We start from the raw sequence: 25,533 nt of genomic DNA, 5'->3' as shown, positions 1-25,533 counted from the left end.
CTTTCCTGTTGCTGTCTAACACATAAATAAACGTTAGGGATAAGATTGGTATGATAAGTGATTATATGAAGCACACGAATTTAGTATGAAAACTCGTAGCCACCAACGAAAAGGTTCAGGAGTTTTGTATCAGAAAGTGATTTAAAATACAGCTACAATATTCATCTTTGATTTTATGCGCTGCTTACTGCTCTACCTAAGATATAATTAAGTCTTCTAACTTTGACATACAAAAGTTACTTTTACTAATTAACAATGTTTGTACATACATGTTACTCTACAAACTAGCTAAGGCAATGTAAATCATTTAGAGGAAAACAGTGCAGGCTATTACCTGGCTATTACAGTTGACATAACACATAATGAAGATAAATATTCAATATCTAAGAGGCAGTAAAACAAAAACTGTGATTGGGTTTCAGATATAAATAAGCTTATTACATAGATATAAAGGCATAAATATACTTCTCATCTACAATAATTCGATTTCTCATGACGTCTGTTATTAAAAGTTAAAGAAAAGGCGATTAACTTCTCTATTTTCGCAGAAACTTAATTTCGCGTACTGGAAATGGAGGAGGCAAATTTCGCGATTAGGTAAAAAATCGCTTTGAAAAGATTTAAATTTGTCGAAAATGTACCGCATACCGATCCATCAACAAACGGATAGTCTCAAATGTGAACACGTGTAATCATATAAACTGATGTTGAGTTTTACAGCGTGTCATTAATTTTCGAGGGACTTTTTTTACGCAGATCTTACATCTGGATATTTGCGAGATTCTCGAGTAAAATATAAATTCATCTTGCACCGGGCGTGGTTTCGGTGTCGCCGTCGTTAGTGCGTAAGCACCCGGCTCTAAACTCGGCTTAAAAAACATGTTCTCCATAAAGTAACAACCGGGAAGAACGCTTTTTTTTCCTGTATTATCTACGTACGCAAGTTGTGTATGCCCTCTTTAGAAAACAAGCGCAAATTTATTTTTAAGTTCTCAGCGGTTTGCACTGTTGAAATCAGTTGTTCGATCCAGTTCCACCTCTATTCCCGATGAAGAATATTCACTGGTACATGTAGTTCCCGACCGGGTTTTTGTGATGGCTTTTGACGAATGATCGTCGGAGACCCTTCCGTGTAGCCAATATGTCACCAATGTGCCTTTACCCTAGAGAGAAAAAAATAACTTAAATATAACCAAATAGATTGCAAGGCTGGTAGAAGGGCAGTAGGGCAAAGTACGGGCCCTGAAGAAGACTAGCTCTGCTAGTTGAAATACAGTACTTACCCGCTTATAAGAACCCATTTTTTCAAATTCAGCCTAAACGGGTTCTTATGTAAATGGTGCTTAGTGGAATTTTAGGCTACGCAGGTTCTTAAATAGGTTCTTATTTAATGAGAAATATATTATACACCTGTGAATGGTAGAAAGGTGGCATGTATATTAATTTAATGCCAAAACAGGCCTGGCCTTTAGACAGTACAGTATGTGGCCATGACCCATTTTAGAAAATATTTTAATTCTCAGTATCAGGCTAAAAGTTGATTTAATGATATATATCTAATGAAATATATACATATATGAAGATTTTTTTAGGTTAATTTCTATAAGAACCTTTCTATAAGAACCTGTTTCAAATTTTAGGCTAAATAGGTTCTTATGTAAATGGGGTCTAGCCTCTCTCCAATTGATATTTTTAGGCTAACAGGTTCTTAAATTGCAGGTTCTTATAAGCGGGTAAGTACTGTATTGGCCAATAAATTTTGCCCTGCTGCCGTTGTACCAGCCTTGCAATCAATCTGGTTTTATACACACTTAGAGTGACGTCTGGTACGAGCATTTCTTAAACAAGAGATCCGGCAGCAGACAAGCCAAGTAGTTTTATTCTTCGCTGCGTGGTCCCCCTGTATTCAAACTTTTTTTAACATAAATATGTTATAAGAGATCGTCAATTTTGCCTGATTTCAATTTTGAGGATTAAAACAGTTGTCTTTCCATGTTACATGTAAAAAAATATAATTCACCCACTTTTTTAGTTTTTCCAAGTAGGATGCATACATTTTTTTATAAGCCATCTCTCGCACGCAGTATTGCTGATGTTTTTTTTTTCGATCCCGTAGCCGAAGTGAAAACGAGAAAAAAAATGTACAGAGATATTACACACTCACACTAAATTTTCGAATAAGAAGAGATCAATTTTTCGACGTTTTGCTTTCTTTGAACGCCGGCATTTTGTGTTGTGCACAATAAGGAGAACTATATACGAATAGCTCGTTAAACAGGTTTGCTATAATGAAAAATATCCGTGGGATATTTGTTCTGCTTTCACGAGTTATTGTGGGAAGCGCGGTGGCTCAATGGTTAGTGCGCCGGACTCCGGATCGAGCAGCCCGTGTTCGAACACTGGTCGGGGCACTGCGTTGTGTTCTTAGCCAAGACACTTTACTCTCACAGTGCCTCTCTTCACCCAGGTGTATAAATGGTAACGGCGAATTTACTGCTGGGGGTAACCCTGTGATGGACAAGCATCCCATCCAGGGGGAGTAGAAATACTCCTAGCCGCTTTATGCTACAGAAACTGGAATAAGCTCCGGCGGCCTGACGAGCCACTTGCCTCGACAGCAGACTATTATCCAGCGTTATTTGTACTCATCCGACTGGATTTGAATTATAATACTGATAGAAACTGTCATGACAAACAGAGATGTTCTATATTAAATAACTGACGAACCTTGATATCAATCGATCCTCTTTCCTGCATGACATAACCTCCAATCCTTTCCAGGTAATCTTTGGTGGCTGCACTGATATGGATCTTTAAAGCTGGTGTGGTATCAAATTTAAATTGGAAAATTCAGCTTACTTTCGCACTTAAGTGGCTGTCCAGCTAACAGCGGTCTGGCGACTTTTGGGTCGCGAGTAAACCTTCCCTTATTTTATTACGAAAAGGACTTAATGTGAAATGATTAAAATCGATCTAATTTTTTTCAGAAACTTTTCTGTGCTTCGCTACAGGATAAAACGTATTTTACTATCTGAGGCATTTTTTATGGTTATCGGGCGGAAATTCGGCGATTTTACCGCGTTCTTCCGGACGTATATATACGCACCTTTCTTTCAATCTATTTTATAAAATATTATTCCGCGGTTTGCGGTTTTTTCTCCGTCCCTCAAAATACTAAAATCTCCAAAGCGGTACAAAAATCACAGGTAAATCACTTCACAGCAAAATTAACCCTATTCTATAAAAAAAATAAGGCCGGGTATCTCATTGGACGCGAACAAACTTTTTAAGAGCTCATTTTGGCAATTTATTATTCTCTTACGGTTTATGTCCACGTTATAGTAAAATTTTATCCTCATCTTCTGTACTCCTCGAAAAAAGTACTTAGGCCTTTTAGTTTGTATAAAAAAACGGCTAATGCATAAAATGTTGTCCGCTCGATAATTTCATTTCCAAATGTCGTTTCAAAAGTCAAATTATTAAATTAAAATTACTTTTTCTCTAACATTTCCTTCTTGAGATTAACACTCGGCAACTGGAGGCTTTTACCTTATTCTGACAAAAAAATGTGAGGATCATTTTGCTTTGCACGCGAACAAGTGGTTAGGCTTCCTGGTCAAATTATATCGTTCGACGGTTACACGTAATGTCAACGAAACTTTGACTGAATAATTCATTTTTAACATCTCGATTCATTTTATCCTCTTCAGAATAAAATTTTTCTTCTACTTTTCATTTTAAACAAAACAAAAAGCGAAAATGCATAATTTTACTATTTATTACGGGCTCTTTTTTTACTGAAAACATAACTCTTCCCTACTCATTATATCCACCTTATCGCATCACCTGGACGAAAAATAATTATTTAATTAATTTCATTCACTCTATTCTTTCTTTTAGTAGGGTGACCTATGTTGCCGGGGGAGGGGAGTGGGGGAGGGGAGGGGAGGGAAAGTGGAAAAACCAAAAATCAGATCGCTTTTGATTTTTGGAAATGAGCTCTAGACGTGCAGGGCCGGAGATTAAAAATCCTCCAGGGCGGAAACGAAAAAAATAAACATTTTAATAAAAATATTACTCCCTCTCCGTTTCAATTTATGTCCACCCCTTGCCAATACTTGTAGCTAAAACTAATTAATTACGAATTACTCGGTACTTGAGCTCACCTTCATACAACTCCTACTCTGTTTTTTCGTTTACACATTTCCACCTTCTCCTGTTTTTTTTTTTAACTTTTTTTTCTCTTTTTTAACATATTTAATAACTGTTAACTTTAACAACGACTCCAAATAGCTATGCACACTTTTCCCTTTCTCTTTACAACTTCGGTACAACTTACGGCACATACTTTCCATTCCTACCGGCCATGTTATAAATCAATTCTGACCCCCCCCCAGCATGCGATGGGCTTTTACGCACCCTTTTCGCACCCCTTCGCGCGGCAGCAGCTCATTCTTTACCATCTTTCTACAGGTAGCCTTTATCTTTAATGCAGTTCATCGCAGGCTTTCATGTTTTCACTAATTTTGAGAGCCCTTCTTGTTTGGTCTTCTCGCAATTACCATCGTACATCATAGGATGCATTACACCCACTTGTTGAAAATCCTCGACCTCTTTTCCCGACTTATCTTAATATACTTCTTCTTCAACAGATCCCCTTCTTCACTGGTTTTCAACTACCCCTCATACCTTTCTTTTTTACTCTTTCCTTTCTCCACTGTTCACAGCTGAAGACATGTTGTAGAACGTTTTTGACTGATCTACTTAACATACAAACGGAAGAATGGAAGAATGGGAAGAATGGGAGGCCACGTGTAACGCCTTATCGGTGAAAATAGGCGTGTCGGTTAAAAAGTCCACTCTAACCGGGGCATGGGCCCAGGTAGGGGCCAGTAAATTTTTTTTCACATATTTTTACCTTGTTTTCTTTTTCTTTATTTTTCTCTTCCTCTCTTTTTACTAATTTTAAGAATTAGGGAAAATGTAATCTGTTGTCCCCACCCTCCCCCACCTCTCGGCTTTTTATCAATCACGGTTCGGCTTCCTTATTTTTTATGACTCTGGGTTGTCAGTACGGCGTGTCCATTGTTTCTTGTGACCTTTGATTTATAGTGGTTTTTTTTTCAGTTGTTGGGCTTTTTTTCTTTTTTTTCGTTCCTTTTCCCTTTTCGGGTACAAAAAAATAAATGAGTATTGGTTTTTGGCAACAGATAGATTTCTCTATGGGAAAATGTAAAAAACGGAGAATACTTTCCTCCCAGCTACATGTTAACTATAAACATTGTAGATGGATGGGGTGGGTGCATGATAAACTGAAACTATAGTCCGGGTTGAGCTGTAAAAAGAATGAACAAAAACCGACGCAAAATCGAAAAATTGAAAAGTGTCAAATACACTGAGTTAATTAAGCGAAGGTAATTTTCAAAACGCATAAAACTTCCTTTATCCTTTATATAAATTTGGTTAAATAAGACAATGATGCGTGATATGAACAATATTATCCAGTTTTGTGATGTCATTAGAGAAGAAGAAAAAAGAATGGACAAAATGTTGTTTCTTGCTATTAGTGAGTATTATTACGTGATCCAAAGGATAGACGTCAAAACTTCCATCACTTCTCGTGCAATTTTTCACACTCTGTCACTTTTAACACTTTTACCCTAGCGATCGGGATAATGGCATGCTGTGTGGCCAGTTTGATTTCCCAGTCTTTGCCAAGGTTCGTGCGATGTCTTGAGCACACAAACATATTTTTAACTTTTTGGGCAGTTTTACTGAGCCCGTAGTAAAATAAGTTCGCTTCCTGAATGTTTCTTTAATGACATCTCCTCAGGTGGCCGTCTTTTCCCTTGGGCACCCTTCTCTCTCTTTTCCCTCTTTCTTTTCGCCGACTCTTCGTTGTCGCCTTCTCGCCTCTCGGGTATTGCTGAAAAACACTATTATCACATTGGGGAACTAAAATATCTCTTTTTTTCCTCTGTTCATTGTTGAGTAGAGTTTATTTTATTTGCTGTAACCCGTCATCGAAATCTTGTGCGGCGGACGATCTTTTTTGGCTTCGCGTTTTTTTTATAAAATCGGCCATAAAAAATATTTTTCGGATGTAAGCAAGACTCTGAGCTGCTGGATAAAATATTTCTATCTTCGCATGCGCTGGGCATAAACCGTCAAACGAGAATCTAATGTAAATATTGCCAAATGAGCTCTTAAAAACGTTTGTTCGCGTCCAAAATAAACGATACCCGGACCTTTTAATTTATTTTCTATTAGAATAGGGTTAGATCTTTGCTGTGAGTGCATTTTACCTGTGATTTTTGTACCGCTTTGGAGATTTTAGCTTTTACTTTTGAGGGATCTGTCATGCGAGAAAACATACCGCAAACCGCGTTGTCTTTGATTTAATTAAGTTAATTTAATTTTTCATCAAATAATTCGATAGTCCTTGATAAGACAAGGTAAATGCGGCCTAATGTAATGTACTATTTAAAATCTAGCGATATTTATCCGTTTCGAAGAAACGCAGCTTTTAAAATCGCCGAATTTCCGCCATCGAATAACCATGAAAAACGCTCTCAGATAGTAAAATACGTTTTGTCCTGTAGCGAAGCACAGAAAAAGTTTCTGGAAAAAATTAGATCGATGTTAATCATTTCACATTAAGTCCTTTTCAGTCACAAAAAATAAAGGGAAGGTTTACTCGCGACCCGAAAGTCGCCAGACCGCTGTTAGCTGGACAGCCACTTAATTAAACAAATACTCAAGCTAAAGCGACGCACTGTATGCATACTATTTTAAATACGACGGGTATTTGGGGATGCAAGTGAAATGAAGAAGTGTGAGTGGTAGAGGAATAGTTTCTACAGTATCTAGAGTCTACACAACAGAGCTTCAATGATTCACGCGCACATAAACGCGTTTATTAAAAACTAGCAATGGCATATTGTAATTCCTGAGTATTGATTGGTTAACAGGCAATGGTATATGAGCTCATATACCATTAACCACAAATATGGTAGCCGATACGTGTCAACGAAAACAGCTGGGAAGCTCAAATATTTCAATTCTTTGGGCGTTTTTAATAAAACAATTATTCCACTCGCGCTTGTTGGACATGAGATAGTTATAGCCAACTTGGCGCTATGCGCCTCGTTGGCAATCTGCCATCTCATATCCAACGCGCTCTCGTGGAATTATTGTTAAATACTCTGCGAGTAGATTTCCCTTCGATCTTCTTAGAAGGTAGAAGGGAACATTGCTCGCAATGTTCACCCCAATACTTTCTTTGGTTTAAATTGGAATAACCAAGGCAAATTGCAAGCAGTAGACTACTCTTTTCTACTCTGAGTTTGTCGGGCTAGGAGCGCAAATAAAAGAAAAATAGCTGCACAAAAACTGCGGCGAGATTCACGCGGAATAAGAAGGACCGCGTTCGAGTTTGATCTTTATGCTAGTCGCGCAAATAACAACTTGCTTAAAATACAAGTTCTCCTTACTTATTGCGGTACATTAATTTACATGTTATGTATGAGAAATTGGAGGTACATCAGAACAATATCTTATCTTCTAGAGGGTACCGAAAGGACAAATTTTGCCCAATCCCAGTTTTCATTTTACCCCTTCAGGCTTCTCCTTCTAGCGGATAAGTTTCCTTATTCTTGTCATCTGTCAGCTTTACAACGTACTGAATGTGTCTTTAGAAACTTTAATTGATCGCTATAAGAGTTAAAGGCATATATTTGGTACACGAACCTTCACCATTGGATTCCATTCTCGAGGCGGTGTTCACTGTATCTCCAAACAGACAGTAACGAGGCATTTTCAAGCCGACAACGCCTGCACATACGGGACCTTCAATTATAATGATAGAACATTCCTTATCAGAAGCACGAAAAAAATCTTTTGACCAAAAAATTCCGCAAAATGCCGGTTAAAACCCGTCCGGTCATAGGCCATCTCTCTGCTAACGAAAAGAATATTTCGGCTATAAGCACCCCTCCCAAATATAAGCCCTTCCCCATCAAACATTTCAAAATTAACTTACTAACGTTCTTTTAGAAAATTGTACTTCAAATAGAAATAGAGAACAATAAATAGGTTTGCAGGTAGTTTTCATCAGAGTGACTTTACATAGTAAATGGTTTGAACCTAGTAGTTCGTATAGTGTGATCGTCCGGGTGAGAGTAGTTCTGAAATAAAAGGTTGTTGGTGACTGACGTTTCGACAAGCTGAGCGGAAGTCATCTTCAGAGTCAAGGTTCTGCTTGTCTAGACGTCAGTCACAACAACATTCTTTTCAGAACTTCTCTAACCCGGACGATTACACTATATATACATCTACAGAGTGACTTTCTTTCCAAACCGTTTATTTATTGCGCTTATAAGCCATCCCGGATATAAGCTCCCAGTAATAAGCCCAACCAAAACCTTGCGCGAAGTTGTTTAAGTCCAGGGCCGTATAAACAACATTTCCCTGTATTTTAAACAGGAAGAGAAACACCGCACTCACCACTGTGGATGCCAATTCTCAGCTTAAGCTTCTCGTCAGGACGGTGCTTTATTTTAAATTTCTGCACTGACTGCAGAAGATGGAGCGCCATGCAAGCGATTTCCGCGGCGTGTTGATGCCCGTTTCTGATTGGTAGACCAGAGACCACCATGTATGCATCACCAATCGTCTCCACCTTGGAGAAAAGTCATTTGAAGTGGGTTACCATTTTGTTCCATCACTTTATTTATTTCTTAGAAATCGATGGTGGTGAGAAGCAATAACTATTATTTAATTAATTATTAATTATTTCGAACAACGTTTTTCATAAATATTAAACATAGACTTTCTTTTCCGATCAGATAGAGGGAACTAAGTAGTTTTCTGACCTTGTAAACATCATATCCTTGAATTATTGCGTCAAATGTGGTGTAGAGATCATTAAGCAAGGTCACAATCTAAAAAGTTACAAATAATAGAAAAAGTTAATATGAGAAAAGAATACGTGTGAAAGTAATCAACTGAAATTATATGTATGTCACTAAGGAAAGGAGAAGTGATGTTTCTAGCTTCAAGTTTTTACCTGCAATGGAGTACTTTCTGATGAGAGCGCCGTGAATCCTACGATATCGCTGAAGAACACGGTGACCTCGTCAAAGTTCTCAGCTTCTACTGGTCTACCACTTTTTAACTGATCAGCAACACTCCTTTTGGAAAATTCAAATTAGTGTAAATACTAAAAACGAACGATTCTGATTCTGTTACGCAAGGACACATTTTTTCGTCTTATCCGTCACGGAAAATGAAATAGATTTGTTTGGTGTTCCTCTACATAACACAAGCTGTGTAGCTATGTATTGCGTCTTAATAGATCTTAATATGTTCTAGATTTCGTAAACAGCATTACGAATTTTCTATGTTCGTTACAACTTGTTATTTTAAAAGAATATAATAATAATAATAATAATAATAATAATAATAATAATAATAATAATAATAATTGTTTATTAACAGTATATCCATACTACATGGCTCTTCACCTGTTAATATTAACTAAATATAGAAAAATTACCCAATTTAGGATATAACGAAGTCACAAAAAGAAAAAATTCCTATAGCTAAAAAAATTACAATTAACATAAAAGACAAAAATGGGTTTTTCACTTTGAGCGTTCTTCGCAGTATCATATAGCTAACATAAAAAAAAATACAATTTCCTTGATATAAGAACGTCTGACAAAAAGAAAAATTGGGGCCTAAAGCTAAAAACTTACAATTAATATAAGAAGACAAAAATTCCTATAGCTTAAATAAGTATTAAAAGCTACTATTGGTCGCATCTTGACCTAAGGAAAGTGCGTTCTGACTCCCCTGCAGAAAATTTTGAAGTCGCTACAAGTTCCTAAGGTTGGCAGGTAGACTACTGGCTAGCTTTGCTTGAGGTTTCCTCATTACCTTTCTCTTTTCCATTCTAAACCTTACTTATTGTTTGCTCCCTTGAGGATCAATGAAATCTTGCGCCCTACCCCCTCCCAAACAAACAAAATATTTACTTTGGAAGCATGTTGAGAAGCAGTTCCTCCGTCCTCTTCTTTTCCTCAATCCACTGTTCCGTTCGTTTCTCGACAAGTTTTTCCAGATTGAGTGAATGCTCCTCCAGCATATAAATTATTTTATCCACGAGGTTATTCCTAAACAAGGACGCAAGCAAATGTCAAGAAACTACGTCGAAGACAACAGTCCTGCCCATGAAATTAAAGGAAATCGGGATCAGCATGGGAAAACGGTTTACTTTGTAAGGGGGGGGGGGGGGTTTCCAAAACCCATCATCCCCCCTGAGCCCTGAGAAAAATACACCCCGCTACCTCGGCCTTCGGCCTCGCTTCGCGAGGAATAACAGCCCTTTTTATAGACGCAAAACCTTTCTAGACAAATTATGTGTCTGCTGTTGTATGCGTCTAGTGTAAAAACGGGACGGACTATCACACGCACTCAGTAAGCCCTCAGCTCTTTCAGGGGCGTACCTGCCTTTACGCGAAGTACGCAATTGCGTACCAGAATTTCCCAGTTTTTTTTTTACATTAAAAGTCGTGTAATTTCTCTGCGCGTAGTGATGTTTTTCTCTGAACCTTTTTTCTGCACCTAAAACGTGAAAGTTCGTCAAGACAGCAAAGTTTTGTTCGACTCAGGTGCCACTCAAGTGGCGATTCAAGATTCAGTTCCATTTAACTTCAAATATGCGTAAAGTTGCAGAGATATGGTAACGAGAAACTCGAAGTTTGTGTTTATCTTACAAGAAGTGGTCACGCACGCGTGACATAGGGTGGCAATTGACTTAATAAAAAATATTTTTTTTTTCTGTCTAATTTTTTTCTGATCTGACAACGTTTTATTTTTTTCCTTCCCTTTTGGGTTGTAACAGTTATATTGCAATAATGCGGTAGCCTCTGAAAACATGTGAACATGCTCCATTGTAATAATTCTATGAAATAATATATAGACAATTTTGGTTTTCTGCTGGTTGAGCCAAGTTAAGGTAAAGCCAGAGTTAATATCTGGATTTGACAAACCCTTTTCAGTTCAGAATGCAAAAAAAGAAAAAAAAACAACACAACAAAACTGCCCTAAAAGCTCGTGTATACATCCCTTAAGAAACTTCACCACTTTGTGCGTACTACTAAAAATTGCCTGGGAACGCCCCTGTCTTAGTTGCGAATCATAGCGACTGTGGTACTATGACATAAAGTTATTTTATTGCTTACTTTCGTCCGTGCAGGTTCTTCAGCAACTTTCTTATCTCCCAAAAGTCAGGTCTATCTTCCGGAATCTCTTTCCAGCACATTTTCATCAAGAGGTGTAGATCTTTATTCACCACGTTGGCAGGGAGAGGAGGGCGGAACGGAGGACTGGTACCGGCTAAAACGCGTCCTACAATTTCTGGAGCGAAAAACAACCGAAATAAGTACAGCTTTTTACTAACCGGGCTTGTTTGAGATGTAATATCAAACACGGCGCTAGTAACTGATATATTACCTCAAACACCTCGAACCTCGTTATGGAAATGCTCACCAGCGCGCGAATTAAGGTCATTGCCCTGTAATACATTGCGCATCCTTACTGCGCGGAATTTTACGCGTAATTAGCGCGCGCACATAAACAAAATGGCGGCTTTTTTCTATGCGGCTTAGTTCGCGAGAGAAGTAAATTGTCACTTTCTCGTAAACAAGTATGGTGCCCTATCAATTTTTTCTCATATTTTGGGTGTAGCGATCAAATTCTTTCTGCAAAATGAAAACAGATCAATTCCTTTGTTCGAAAAATAAATTATCGCTAAAAGCGTGTACTTTGCCAGTATTCGCAGAGGAATTATAAAGGATTATATGGAATATGCAAGGTCTTCCTGCTCCTAAACGAATATGGTTATCCCCTTTTTTAATTTCAAAATTTAAGTTCCCTTACAGTAATAAACCAGTAGGCGAAGTTTGGTTAAAAATCTATGTTCAGTTCTATTTCAGGGTAATGACCTTAACTATGCTTTAACCTCACCCGGAAATAATTGTTTGTTTCTTTGGTTCAAGGAGACCATGAAAACCATCGAAACAAACATGGTAAAAATGGACACTGCGAGTTATAGCCTTTCCTGAGAACTTGCATTATGTCAGAATGTAATCTGCGTCTGTTTCCTTATTCGTTGTCTGTTGCTGAGATTTAATTTGGCAAGACTGCCATGCATGTTGTTATGGAAGTTACAGTTGCATGTTGTTACTTATTTCCTATACCTTCCGATTCAAGGTGACAGTCACTAAATGGCAGATTTCTGGTCTCCAGTTCGTGAACTATGATCCCAAAGCTGTACACATCTCCTTTTGGAGAGCCGACGTAACGCTTGTCTTTTTGTCGCAAAATTTCTGGGGCCGTCCACAACAACCCTGTGAATAAGAACATTAAATTCAAACTTATGGAGAAAATGAAAGGCATGTGCAAGGCGGAGAGAATGGCATGATCCTCACCTACTTTTAGCCCACCAATTATAGGCGGGGGTAAACCCTAACTCGAATGGAATTTTAGGAGGTTAAGAGAAAGGGTCGAAGAAGGAAAAATAATTTGAAACACCACCAAACAGTTGACCCCCAAGCAAGAGCATTCCAGGTTGTCAGGGGGGACTTTCTGATTTCCGTCTACCAATTTTTAACTTCAAATTCTTATTTTTAAAATCACATTAAATTTCCATCCTTTGAGAAAAGCTTCCTCCTCTCAAACATCTCCAAAAATAACCCAAAAAATTCACAAAACACCGCAAAACATAGATTCAAGTTTTGAGTATATAATTTTTGGATTGCTTGAAACGCGAACAAGATATTCGCATCAAAACAAATTAAGCAGTGGATAAACGGCCTTCAGGTGTACCCCCAGGGGGGGGGGGGTACCTTGCAGTATACATGACGGGGAGGTTCGACGTATTTTTTGGGGTTGAAAATTTACACCCTCGGTATTTTTTTGGGTCAAGAGATCTGTCATGTATTTTTTTAAGGTCTTAAAGTCTGTTTCATTAAATAAATCAGTATCGAGGTGCTATGTCTTGTACTTTTTGGGGTAGAGAATTTTGATGAAGGTATTTTTTTGGGTGTAAAATGTCAGGACTCGTACATTTTTTTGGCGTTCGCAATATGAAGCTCCGTCGGACCCCCCCGTCATGTATACAGCAAGTACCCCCTCCCCCCTGGGGGTGTACCCGCACCTTAAGCAACTGGGGAAAAGATGCCTGAAAAAAATTCGAAGCTTCATAGCTCAGTTGGTAGAGCTTCGCACCGGTATCGCGGATCAGAGGTCACGGGTTCGAATCCAGTTGAAGTCCTGAATATTTTTTTAGGCTTCTTTCCCCAATTGGTGAGCTCACGGTGAAGATATTTCATCTCTTATTACATGAAAACTGCCTGCAAGTAAATTTAACTAAGTTTAGTTATCAAGGCTTAAAGAAATGATGAAAAATTATTTTGATAGTTTTAACTAAGGACAGTTTTTAGCAGAGTTATTCTTCCTACAAGACAACCGATTTAGGCCTGATGTCAACACTTCAATTCTCCACATTAGGTACCGCATTTTTCAAACCATACTAATTGAGGAAATTTAAAAACATGAATGAATGAATGAATGAATGAATGAATGAATGAATGAATAACTTAATAACGTGTCTAATGTTTAGCTGGGGGAAAAGTCCCCTCTACTAATTGGGACACTGACTAAGAAAAACTTTAAAAAACTAAACCTATTATTATACAACTATTACAATTAATAATTTGTAAAATAAGTAAAGAAGCTATTTACATAATAAAAACGGGTAAAAAAAAGTAAATCTATTTAAGAGTTCTACCTTTAAAAAGCCAGAGTTTGAGAAACGATTTTGAGTAGAGGTATTGCTACAAGAAAGCAATTGCATAATGGCTGGGAAAGTTAATTTCGCCCAATGGCCTTCGAACTGAGGGGTTTTAACAAAGAGTATAACCATACTTGAGTAGTCCGCTTGATAGTTGCGACTTCTCACACTAAGGTGTTCGCTGTGAGACTTGAACTCTCTGAGCCCATGGTCTGTGATTTTTAAAACCCAGCGGCTATCCACCACACATTTAGATGACGTGAGATGCCCATGGAACTTGATATCTACGCCGTGAAGATATTCCATGCCCTAGGGAAAGGAAAACATAGTAAAACAAAACCAAACAAACAGACCGTGAGAAATTACCAGTATTAAAAAGTAAAAATTACAAAGAAATTCAGAAATAACAAGTTTTTAAAAATGACAAGAGTGAACACATCGTAAAGGCTTCTGTAAACTAGAAGACATCGTCGCAGAAACATTGTTGCGGAGGCAAATGTTTCCCAGTTTTGCCACGTGGGAAACAAATGTTGCGGAAACAAAATTTTGCTTCTCGGAAAAAAAGAATTGTTTTACCTCAAGTCAAAAACATTTCTGCTTCCCGGACACAAACTTTGCTTTCGAAACATATGTTGCCCAGTTTAACCACCATGGAAGCAAAGTTGACTAGTTTACGCGCATGTATGACACTTTGTTCGCTGAACATTGTTTCCTCGTTTAGCCAGCCGGGAAAAACATTTTCCTTGCTTTCCGCTAGTTTAGCCACCTAGGAAACATGACAAGGAACAATGTTTTTGCAACAATGTTCCTAGTTTAACTAGTTGGCCAGGCCTCAAGAGGGAAACAAAGTAAATTTATATTTTTACTTTTTTCATTTCAATTTGTTAAACATTACCGTTACGATTTCTAGGATAAAAGAATGAATGAATATGCTGTCCAGCTTAATCTCCTCGTTCAGAATGATTTCCTGAAATAAAATACAAAGTAAAAAATAAAAAATGAATACGACTTATACGGGATTATAATAGTGGATGTTTCAGAAATACATTCACTTGAATCAAAGAAAAATATTCACCTGTAAGCTTCCTCTTGAACAATATTCGGTGAGTATGCAGATGTTAGGAGCTTCTACGCATGCGCCAAAGAACCGGGTCAAATTCGGGTGATGAACTTCACGAATCTGCGAAAGTAGCATAAGCAAGCAAGTGTTTTTAGTCTAACCTCGTCCCCAGGGCGCTTTACCCTTGAATGTGGGAGGTGTGAGAAAAGCGGGAAAAGGAAAAAAGCGCCCTCGGGAGGAGGTTGGAAACACTCCATGAATTTAATGAGATATTTACGTTTTTGTAAACATCGTTTCCTCGAGCCGTTACTTGAGGGGGTTGGGGGGGGGGGGGGGTGAGAATGGCCAGGTGCCCTTGTTGTATCGAAACCTTGTTTAAATCTCCAAATGAAAAGTAAACCTGTCAGCACATAATGCTTTACAATCTACATCTACATATCTAAATATCTCATATAATTAGGTCGGTAAAAATCTTAAGATATCACACCAACCGTTAAAAACTAAAATGAATGTTAAAAATGTTAAAAACTAAATAAAACTAATACAATATGTCATTTATCATCTGATCAGAGGTGGCAGTCGCATTTTTTACCGACCTGTTTTAGCTCAAGGAGCACCGTTCTTGTCAAATCTACTTGATCCTTTTCCACTCGCTTTATAACCACGGAATTACCCTAAGAAGAAAACAAAGTTAACAACAACAACAACAACAACAAACAAAGAAACAACAAGCAAACAAACAGATAAACAAAAAGCAAAACAAAACATGCGACCTGTAGCTTTTTCACTTGTACTCCATACCTTGTACTTATACCTTAACATGTCGGTTTATATCTAAATCTACCCTGTGTGTGAAGAGTTTGTTTCTCTATCGTTCTCACAAACAATCTCCCACAAAAAAATCACATAAAGGTCGTTGGTACAAAATATGAAAGCTCTACGTAGACTACGTTAGATTCTCATTTCCTAACTTAGTTACCGCTCTTCGGACTTCTAAAAATTTTAAAGGGTTACATACCTTATATGTTCCCACTGTAATGCCTGCCTGGGCTCTGTTTACCGCTGATATCTAAAAGAGAAACAACGTCACTGCTTTTCTTAAGTTGCACAAGCATTTGTTGACCCGCGGTAAAGTGGCTGAGTTTTTACAAAATGTGTGGCAGAAATGGAGTTCCTTGTTAGCAGAAAGGGATCATTTTCATACCTCGCTCATGTTTGACAGCCTTGACATACCGAGTCCCCTGTTGGAACGAATCACAATGTCTCCATAGTTTACCTTCCATATCAGACTCGCAAGCTCTTTCTCAAAAGCGTGTTTCCTGTTAAAGTAAATTGCGAGGAAAAATGCATTAAGTGGTTGGGGACTAGAAAACACGAGCGATGGAACGCGGAGTATAACAATTGAGTCGCTTCAAGAGTAACATGATTCCCCTGTTTCTGTCCCATATTTTAAATTCTGATCTTCTCAATCTGCCTCCTCCACAGGCTTTTCCAAGGCCGATTGAGTGCGGATGGAGAGGGAGGACTTTGAGCGAGCGCGTAGCATTTCCCCCAGCGATCGCGAGCGACTGGGGACGAGGCAGCTTCTCAATGTTGAAATCGTACCCTGCGGCGTAAAAAAGGCTTAAGTTTACTTTGAAGAATTGTGTCCTGTTTCAAGATCACGGTGTTCAATATAGCTTGGAGAGGGGTTAGGTACGTATCCACTTTATAGAGAACTTTTTGAGAATCATGCTTGCAAATATCGTGATGACTACGAAGACTAAGAGAAGTTCTTCTTTCCCAAGTCCCTTGACCAAGAAGCGAAAATAAAAGCGATAGACAAATTCATACGATGACTAGGAAGTCATACTCTAGTGTTTGCCCGGCTATTGTTTCTCTCCTTTTGTTGCTAATTGGTCGACGAACTAGGGAAAAAGACTAAGTGATCGTAGTCAATCTTACCTGAAGTAGAAAAGTGCCACGACTGTGCAAACAACGATAACCGACGAAACCACGACAGCGGTGGTGATGCTTGTTATGGAGTTACTTGGTTGCGTAGGACCTGAGTAACATGCGAGTCAGTTATATAACTCACTGTTTGTAAAGAATTTTGTTTATTCTCTTATGCAATAAAAACTAAGCTTTAGTACCAGCACATCTTGTTACTTACTCGGTGAAGGCGTGAGGCAAAGTTCACCCTCAAATCCACAAACAGGCCTGTCTGCTGGAGGAGATGTTCGCTGACCATTCTCAGTCCACGTGATATTAATCCCGGGAATAAGTTCCAGGATCTGGTTTGTACCTGTTTTGTTAAGTTCAAATTCACCCGCAGTCTTCAGTTCTATATAGGTTAAACAAGAAGAAGATCAATACATTGTTTGACTTTTATACGGCAATTATTGGATAAGGTTAAGTAAAATCTTATGTGTTTTACTGGCTTAGGATCTGGACAGTCAGTGGACGATCAGTGGCAAACAGCCGATTATTTCTTTATGCTAAAGCTAGAGGCATATAAAGTGGACTGTAAGACCTGAAAAAATTACGATATTTTGTCAGAACCAACTTCAACAGCTGTTTTAGCTTTTAAAATTCAGTGCAAAGCACATGAGAAGAATACTAGATTCATTTCTAGCAGCGGCGTGGGAAATAGTACTGCGTACGAGCAGAGTGCTATCTGTTGGCATGCAGGGAGGGGCTGTTACAGTAGGTCCAGTAGCATCTTACCAGCACCATTCTCGTTTTTAACAAGCTCAAGAAGCGTCATGTTGAATTCAACGTCTCCATTGTCATCTACATGTACCTCAAATCCAGCAATACCTGGCACAATATTAAAATGTGAAATGATATAACTGTTTTTACTTTGAAACGCGTTGGTTTAATATACCATGGCCACAAACTATACTACATTTTATTAATTAAAGGATGCTGATTAAGGTTGGACAGGATTTGTTCCCTGTTTTGTGGCTCGCTTTGCAGGATTTTTGTCTCTGGCGTTGCTGTGTGTGTATTTTTTTATTAATTGCCCGACTCCTCTAAAAATATAATGGTCCATCCCCACCTAATTCATGATAATTGACTGACATCTTTTTATTTTTATTTTGCAAATGTTTCAACCTATCAAACAGCCAACGACTGTAGACGCAATTTGTTACCTTGTGGCGGTTGCTGCTCTGACTTACTCTGACTTGCTTACACAACACTTACTAGGTTTTCAGTATTCATGCAATGGGAAAAGTAACAGAAATATGACTAAAATTATTAGCTTTTTCCTTTATAACCCACTAATCCCGTCTTCTCTTTTATAGCCCTTCCCCTTTAAATTTCTTTAACAAAACCTCTCCTCAAATCCTGGCCCAAATAGTTTGACTTACTTTCGAAATGTGTTCTTTTCATATTGTTAAACACAGCAGTTCCATTCTTTGGGTCTTGTCCATTTGAAAACGTCTTGTTCAGAGCCAAAGCGTACAAATACACAGCATCATAGAGGTAGACAGCATAATGAATGAACTGAAAGGATCAATGAAAGCAATAAACACACCACGAGTCAGAAAAAAAGTTTGATTTTACTATTTTTTATTTTTGAAGAATATGCAACTCTTGAACAGGCCGATGTGGTGTGGTGCGGTGTGATGTGATGTAATTGCAATATGATGTGATGTAATGTGATGCGACGTGTTGTGATGTGGTGTAATGTGATGTGTTGTGATGTCATGTGATGGGATGTGGTGTAGTGTGAAGTGATGAGGTGTTATGTGATGTGGTGAAATTTGATGTGGTGCAATGTGATGTGGTGCGATGTGGTGTGATGTGATGTGATTTGATGTGGTGTAATGTGATGTGGTGTGGTGTGGTGTGGTGTGGTGTGGTGTGGTGTTATGTGGTGATGTGGTGTAGTGTGATGTGGTGTGGTGTGGTGTGGATGTGGTGTGGTGTGGTGTGGTGTGGTGTGGATGTGGTGTGGTGTGGTGTGGTGTGGTGTGGTGTGGTGTGGTGTGGTGTGGATGTGATGTGGTGTGGTGTGGTGTGGTGTAGTGTGGTGTGGTGTGGTGTGGTGTGGTGTGGTGTGGTGTGGATGTGGTGTGGTGTGGTGTGGTGTGGTGTGGTGTGGATGTGGTGTGGTGTGGATGTGGTGTGGTGTGGTGCGGTGTGGTGTGGTGCGGTGTGGTGTGGTGTGATGTGATTTGATGTGGTGTAATGTGGTGTGGTGTGGTGTGGTGTGGTGTGGTGTGGATGTGGTGTGGTGTGGTGTGGTGTGGTGTGGTGTGGTGTGGTGTGGTGTGGTGTGGTGTGTGTGGTGTGGTGTGGTGTGGTGTGGATGTGGTGTGGTGTGGTGTGGTGTGGATGTGGTGTGGTGTGGTGTGGTGTGGTGTGGTGTGGTGTGGATGTGGTGTGGTGTGGTGTGGTGTGGTGTGGATGTGGTGTGGTGTGGTGTGGTGTGGTGTGGTGTGGATGTGGTGTGGTGTGGTGTGGTGTGGATGTGGTGTGGTGTGGATGTGGTGTGGTGTGGTGTGGTGTGGTGTGGTGTGGATGTGGTGTGGTGTGGTGTGGTGTGGTGTGGATGTGGTGTGGTGTGGTGTGGTGTGGTGTGGTGTGGTGTGGTGTGGTGTGGTGTGGTGTAGTGTGGTGTGGTGTGGTGTGGTGTGGTGTGGTGTGGTGTGGTGTGGATGTGGTGTGGTGTGGTGTGGTGTGGTGTGGTGTGGTGTGGATGTGATGTGGTGTGGTGTGGTGTGGTGTGGATGTGGTGTGGTGTGGTGTGGATGTGGTGTGGTGTGGTGTGGTGTGGTGTGGTGTGGTGTGGATGTGATGTGGTGTGGTGTGGTGTGGATGTGGTGTGGTGTGGTGTGGTGTGGTGTGGTGTGGATGTGGTGTGGTGTGGTGTGGTGTGGTGTGGTGTGGTGTGGATGTGGTGTGGTGTGGTGTGGTGTGGTGTGGTGTGGTGCGGTGCGGTGCGGTGCGGTGCGGTGTGGTGTGGTGTGGTGTGGTGTGGTGTGGTGTGGTGTGGTGCGGTGCGGTGTGGTGCGGTGTGGTGTGGTGTGGTGTGGTGTGGTGTGGTGTGGTGTGGTGTGGTGTGGTGTGGTGTGGCGCGTGTGGTGTGGTGTGGTGTGGTGTGGTGTGGTGTGGTGTGGTGTGGTGTGGTGTGGTGTGGTGTGGTGTGATGTGGTGTGGTGTAGTGTGATGTGGTGTGGTGTGGTGTGGTGTGGTGTGGTGTAGTGTGGTGTGATGTGGTGTGGTGTGGTGTGGTGTGGTGTGGTGTGGTGTGGATGTGGTGTGGTGTGGTGTGGATGTGGTGTGGTGTGGTGTGGTGTGGTGTAGTGTGGTGGGTGGTGTGGATGTGGTGTGGTGTGGTGTGGTGTGGATGTGGTGTGGTGTGGTGTGGTGTGGTGTGGTGTGGTGTGGTGTGGTGTGGTGTGTGTGGTGTGGTGTGGTGTGGTGTGGTGTGGATGTGGTGTGGTGTGGTGTGGTGTGGTGTGGTGTGGATGTGATGTGGTGTGGTGTGGTGTGGATGTGGTGTGGTGTGGTGTGGTGTGGTGTGGATGTGGTGTGGTGTGGTGTGGTGTGGTGTGGTGCGGTGTGGTGCGGTGTGGTGTGGTGTGGTGTGGTGTGGTGTGGTGTGGTGTGGTGTGGTGTGATGTGGTGTAGTGTGATGTGGTGTGGTGTGTGTGATGTGGTGTGGTGGGTGTGGTGTGGTGTGGTGTGGTGTGGTGTGGCGCGGTGTGGTGTGGTGTGGTGTGGTGTGGTGTGGTGTGGTGTGGTGTGGTGTGGTGTGGTGTGGTGTGGTGTGGTGTGGTGTGGTGTGTGTGATGTGGTGTGGTGTGGTGTGGTGTGGTGTGGTGTAGTGTGGTGTGATGTGGTGTGGTGTGGTGTGGTGTGGTGTGGGGTGGTGTGGTGTGGTCTGGTGTGGTGTGGTGTGGATGTGGTGTGGTGTGGATGTGGTGTGGTGTGGATGTGGTGTGGTGTGGTGTGGTGTGGTGTGGTGTAGTGTGATGTGGTGTGGTGTGGTGTGGTGTGGTGTAATGTGGTGATGTGGTGTGATGTGATGTGATGTGGTGTAGTGTGATGTGGTGTAATGTGGTGATGTGGTGTGATGTGATGTGATTTGATGTGGTGTAATGTGATGTGGTGTGATGTGGTGTGGTGTGGTGTGGTGTGGTGTGATGTGGTGTAATGTGGTGATGTGGTGCGGTGTGATGTGATGTGGTATAATGTGCTGTGGTGTGATGTGCTGTGATGCAATTGCAATGTGATGTGATGTAATGTGATGCGACTTGTTGTGATATCATGTGATGTGGTGTAATGTGATGTGCTGTAATGTCATGGGATGTGGTGTAGTGTGAATTGATGTGGTGTTATGTGATGTGGTGCAATATGATGTGGTGTAATGAAATGTGGTGCGACGTGATGTGATGTGATGTGGTGTAATATGGTGTGATGACATGTGGTGTAATGTGATGTGGTGCAATGTGGTGTGATGTGATGTGATGTGATGTGGTGTAATGTAATGTGGGTGCGATGTGGTGTAATGTGATGTGGCGTAGTGATGTGGTGTAATGTGATGTGATGTGATGTGATTTGATGTGGTGTAATGTGATGTGATGTGATGTGGTGCGATGTGATGTGATGTGATGTGGTGTAATGTGATGTGGCGTAATGTGATGTGATTTGATGTGGTGTAATGTGATGTGGTGAGATGTGATGTGACGTGATGTGGTGTAATGTGATGTGGTGTGATGTGATGTGATTTGATGTGGTGTAATATGATGTGGTGTAATGTGATGTGGCGTAAAGTGATGTAATGTGATGTGGGTGCGATGTGGTGTAATGTGATGTGGTGTAATGTGATGTTTAATGTGATGTTATGTGATACAATGTGATGTGATGTGATGTTATGCATGGTGGTATCTCAAGTTTTGTACATTATGCAGCTGTACAGTATTATCCAGTTAAGTAGTACCTTATTACAAATGGCGTCCGCCGCGCTCGGTCGAATCTCGCGTTTTTAAAAATTTAATTTAAGCCTCATAAAACGTAAAAAAAAATAAAACTTATAACTTCCTCCTTATTCATCTCCTCTCCTAGCCATACATTCTAACATCTACACGTCGGACTGACTGATTAGAGACCGTAACGTATCGTGAAACGGACAATGGCGGAATCAATATACTCACTTAATTAGCGATGATTTAATTACGCCCATTTGGTGCATTTTAATTTAGCGATTTTTTGAAAATCGCTATCGCTAAATAAAGTGTCGCCAAAATTTCATGTTATAAGGTAAGTCTAAAACTCATTATACGGTTCTTCAATAATTTTTCCAAGTGCCCCACCACGACGACTGCGTGAGGCTAGTCTCTTCTCTTCAAACCAACATCACTCAGGATCCACTCATTTCCGCAGGCGCTACACTTAAATATGGCGCACGAGGACGCCATTACTCTTGATGCTTCCAAGGTCCAATTATGTCAGTAAAACTTGCCTAACTCTAAAAGCAGCACTGGTCTCGAATGAAATTATTGATACTTACTTCATCCTGCGTCTCATAATTGGTCTTGTTCCAAGGATAGCCGCTTGACTTTGACTTGTCAATCAGGAGTTGCTGGAACGTCTTGCTAACATTGTAAGGTCTTGGAACTAGAGTTAGCACTGAGTGCCAGGCTTTCTCGGTCTCGGATCGATTGATCCCTCCGAACCCACGCCACCAGTAGTTCAGACCCTCATCCGGATGTATGTCAGAAAGCGTGCTGATGATGTACGCGTAATCACCATTCGTCATGCCTTTCCTTTTGGCGGCAACCATAAATGCAGGCGCATATTCGGGATTTGTGGCGAGTATTACGACTGAAAAAAATATGCCCGCAATATTGGTTTATTGAAGCAACTGCAATAAACTAAAGCAAAAACAAATGCCATCGATAAAAAGAAACCAGCTGCGTGAGGTCGTTAAACTGCCTGGAAAACATAAACTGTCATCTGTCACATGATCCTACTCTACCCTTCATCTCCCAAAAGATGAGTTAACGCGCTTTCTTAAACCTTGTAGATTGTATAACCATCTCTTTAAGTCGGGTTGCAGGAAAGAAGAGGAAGTTTGTTTGGACAAAATTGGACAGATATTTGTCAAAAGTCCTAAGTAATTTTGGATTGTACGGAGCATATCTTTTTATTGAAGGTACTCACGCTCATGACATCTTGTTTTAGGCTTTACTGTATTTATACGTTGTTAGGCAGAGGGGTGACGAATTAAAACGAAGTCTTAATATTTCAAGATAAACGGCTCTACCAAGTTTCCTTCGCATCCTTTGTTGGCTCTTCACGCAAAATAACGGCTCCGAACTGAGACTAAGCGCAGCGCTTCCCGACTCAAAACAAATGTTACTTACTGCGAGCCTTTGTTTTTATTTTCTCCAAGACCTGCTCTAACTTAGCTTCCTCATGTTCCATCGGCATTCTAGATTCGTAAGAAACTTTAATTCCATTGCCTTCAAAGTACTTCTTCATGTCCTCTTTTGTATTCTCCCAATGCTGTTGACTAGAACAGTCATCGCTATGACAGTAGATAATGGCCACCCTTTTCCAAGAAAATTTCTTCAGCACAGCCAGAATGCTCTTGCTTAGCTGAGAGTTGGGTGGCCTGGTACGAGCGAAGGTTGGATAACGTTGTTTGTTTGTGACGTCGTCTTCGTCGCAAAACTAAAACAGAAAATCAGCAAGTAATGAAAGAGTTAATTATTAATTTACACATTAAACATCTCGGAGAATTTTGCACATGTGAACTATACGCCACGAACAGCGCACGCTGCACATTGAAAGTTTGAAATCTTTCTGTTTTTCTACCTTAAAAAACTATTATAATTGCTTTCTATGCCCACTTAGGGCTTTGGCCATGAATAAAAAAAAATAAATTAAAAGCAAAAAAAAAAATGATCTGAAATATCGTTATGTAGCTTCTTTAACTCACGTAATCATTATGTTGCCTTATTGTGTTCACCATACAAAGAGCAATAAGGTTTTCAAGACAGTAAAACTATTTTTTAACATAATGTACATTTTGCACAACTATTCAGAGATGGCTTTATCTACGGAGAATACGATATTTTATTCATCTCATTAAATGCTAGTCACTGTCGGTGAACTTGTATTTATCGTGAGAATGTCGTCCTTATGTATACCTACTAACTTGCATCCAGCTTGTTGACTTAAGCAGATCATATGTGACAAAGTTAACCGAAATTGTCAACTGAAAATGTCTTAGTCAATTCGTTAAAAAAGAAAACAAATTTGAACAAAAGAAAAGTGCATGGAGTTATATGAAGTTATGAAGTTCGTTTTTCAAGTGTCTTGAGTTTCTTGCAGCTGGCGTCGAAGTGTCACGCCATTGCAGATAATTTTGGTGATGAACAACTCCCGAAGTCCTTTTTCCACGACTTCAGTTAATAGTGAAACAGATAATGAGCGATATAAAAATTGACTGAAACTGCAAGCAAAACTTAAGGTGGAGTTTTTTAATTTTTCTCGACGTAGGCCAATCTTTGCTCGTTTTCGCGTTGCAATTGGCTAGTCATTGAAGTATTAAACTTCCGTATTTCGGAGGTGTCCGACAAGCCGTTTACAGTCAAATTTACTGTCAAATTGACCAAACTGAGGTTGATATAAAATTTCTCATGCAACGAAAACAAGCTAAAATATTGGAATCCTGGAGCGGTAGACAACGAAGAGGATCTGGTTTAATATAGTGTTAGCTCGATTCGTCATTTCTCCATTTCTCGGTTTGCGGAAAAAAATGATTGTTAGAAAAAGCGGCTCTTAACAAACAACTTCCGTCCTCCAATGGGGATTATGGCTTCTGCTATTAAATTGTCCAAAGGAAGTCCTAAAAGTAAACAGGTTGAGTAATGGCCATAAAGAAATTAAGGTTCCTAGGGCTCTCGGTAAACAGCGGGCCTTGGACTCTACGATTCCCCAATCTCCCTCCCACAAAAATCTTACGACCTTCGAGACCTTGAGATAAGATAAAATAGAGCAAAACTCACGTAAGAGATCATCGGCAAGTTCCAAGCAGCGGCAACTCGGGCTGACGTCGCACAAACTTGATTTCCCGATCCTATAAAAGCGTGGACTCCGAGGTTCCGCTGCTCGGTCATGGCTGAGATTCCAACCAGCTCGCTACATCGCGTATCATTCCAACCGACTGATATATTAAAATTCAGCGAGCTGCTGTTGTTTACCGAGTCTACAGCCACAAGAAATGCTGATGCAAACGGGAGGTCAGTTGTGATTAACTGTTCGCAGGACGTGAATGGATACAGTAGAACTACACGTACTTCTCGCTTATTGCTTTCACTGTTTGACTGAATTGAAGTCAAGTGGAAGAGGGACACGAAGAGTAGGATGTCTCTAAGATGCCATGTTGCCATGTTGGTCGTGTTTGCTCCGGACACTGCCGCTCAATAAATGTCTCCTCGTTGCTTTGTGCTCGCAAAGGCAAATCCAACTGCATACTCCAATGTATCGTGACATAATACTGACAATTTCTCTTATGTGCTAAAGGAAACTATTCACTCATCGAGCGTGATGTTTGCCATTGAAACGCGTTATTTGAACGTGTAAGTCTATAAGACATCTTAATTAATATGAA

At 40.3% G+C, this 25,533-nt stretch overlaps 1 protein-coding gene across 1 annotated transcript; it reads right to left on the bottom strand.

Moving 5' to 3' along the window:
- Positions 1 to 981: 981 nt before the first annotated feature.
- LOC144633886 (speract receptor-like) lies at positions 982 to 25,507 on the bottom strand. Its single transcript, XM_078492807.1, has 22 exons — positions 24,929 to 25,507; positions 23,279 to 23,588; positions 22,423 to 22,736; positions 18,272 to 18,407; positions 17,625 to 17,717; positions 17,071 to 17,241; positions 16,863 to 16,962; positions 16,123 to 16,237; positions 15,937 to 15,987; positions 15,515 to 15,592; positions 14,934 to 15,038; positions 14,754 to 14,825; positions 13,993 to 14,167; positions 12,264 to 12,413; positions 11,247 to 11,421; positions 10,038 to 10,175; positions 9,068 to 9,191; positions 8,874 to 8,942; positions 8,506 to 8,680; positions 7,750 to 7,848; positions 2,728 to 2,819; positions 982 to 1,163 (listed from the first exon to the last, which is right to left on the bottom strand). The coding sequence occupies exons 1-22, from the start codon at positions 25,310 to 25,312 to the stop codon at positions 993 to 995; spliced, it is 3,297 nt and encodes a 1,098-aa protein (XP_078348933.1). The 5' UTR covers positions 25,313 to 25,507; the 3' UTR covers positions 982 to 992.
- Between the last annotated feature and the right edge of the window lie 26 nt (positions 25,508 to 25,533).

The sequence above is a fragment of the Oculina patagonica genome, chromosome 12 (genome assembly GCF_052425735.1).
Source record: "Oculina patagonica isolate OP01 chromosome 12, crgOcupat, whole genome shotgun sequence".
NCBI classification, from domain to species: Eukaryota; Metazoa; Cnidaria; class Anthozoa; order Scleractinia; family Oculinidae; genus Oculina; species Oculina patagonica.
This window is presented reverse-complemented; position numbering and strand designations above follow the sequence as displayed.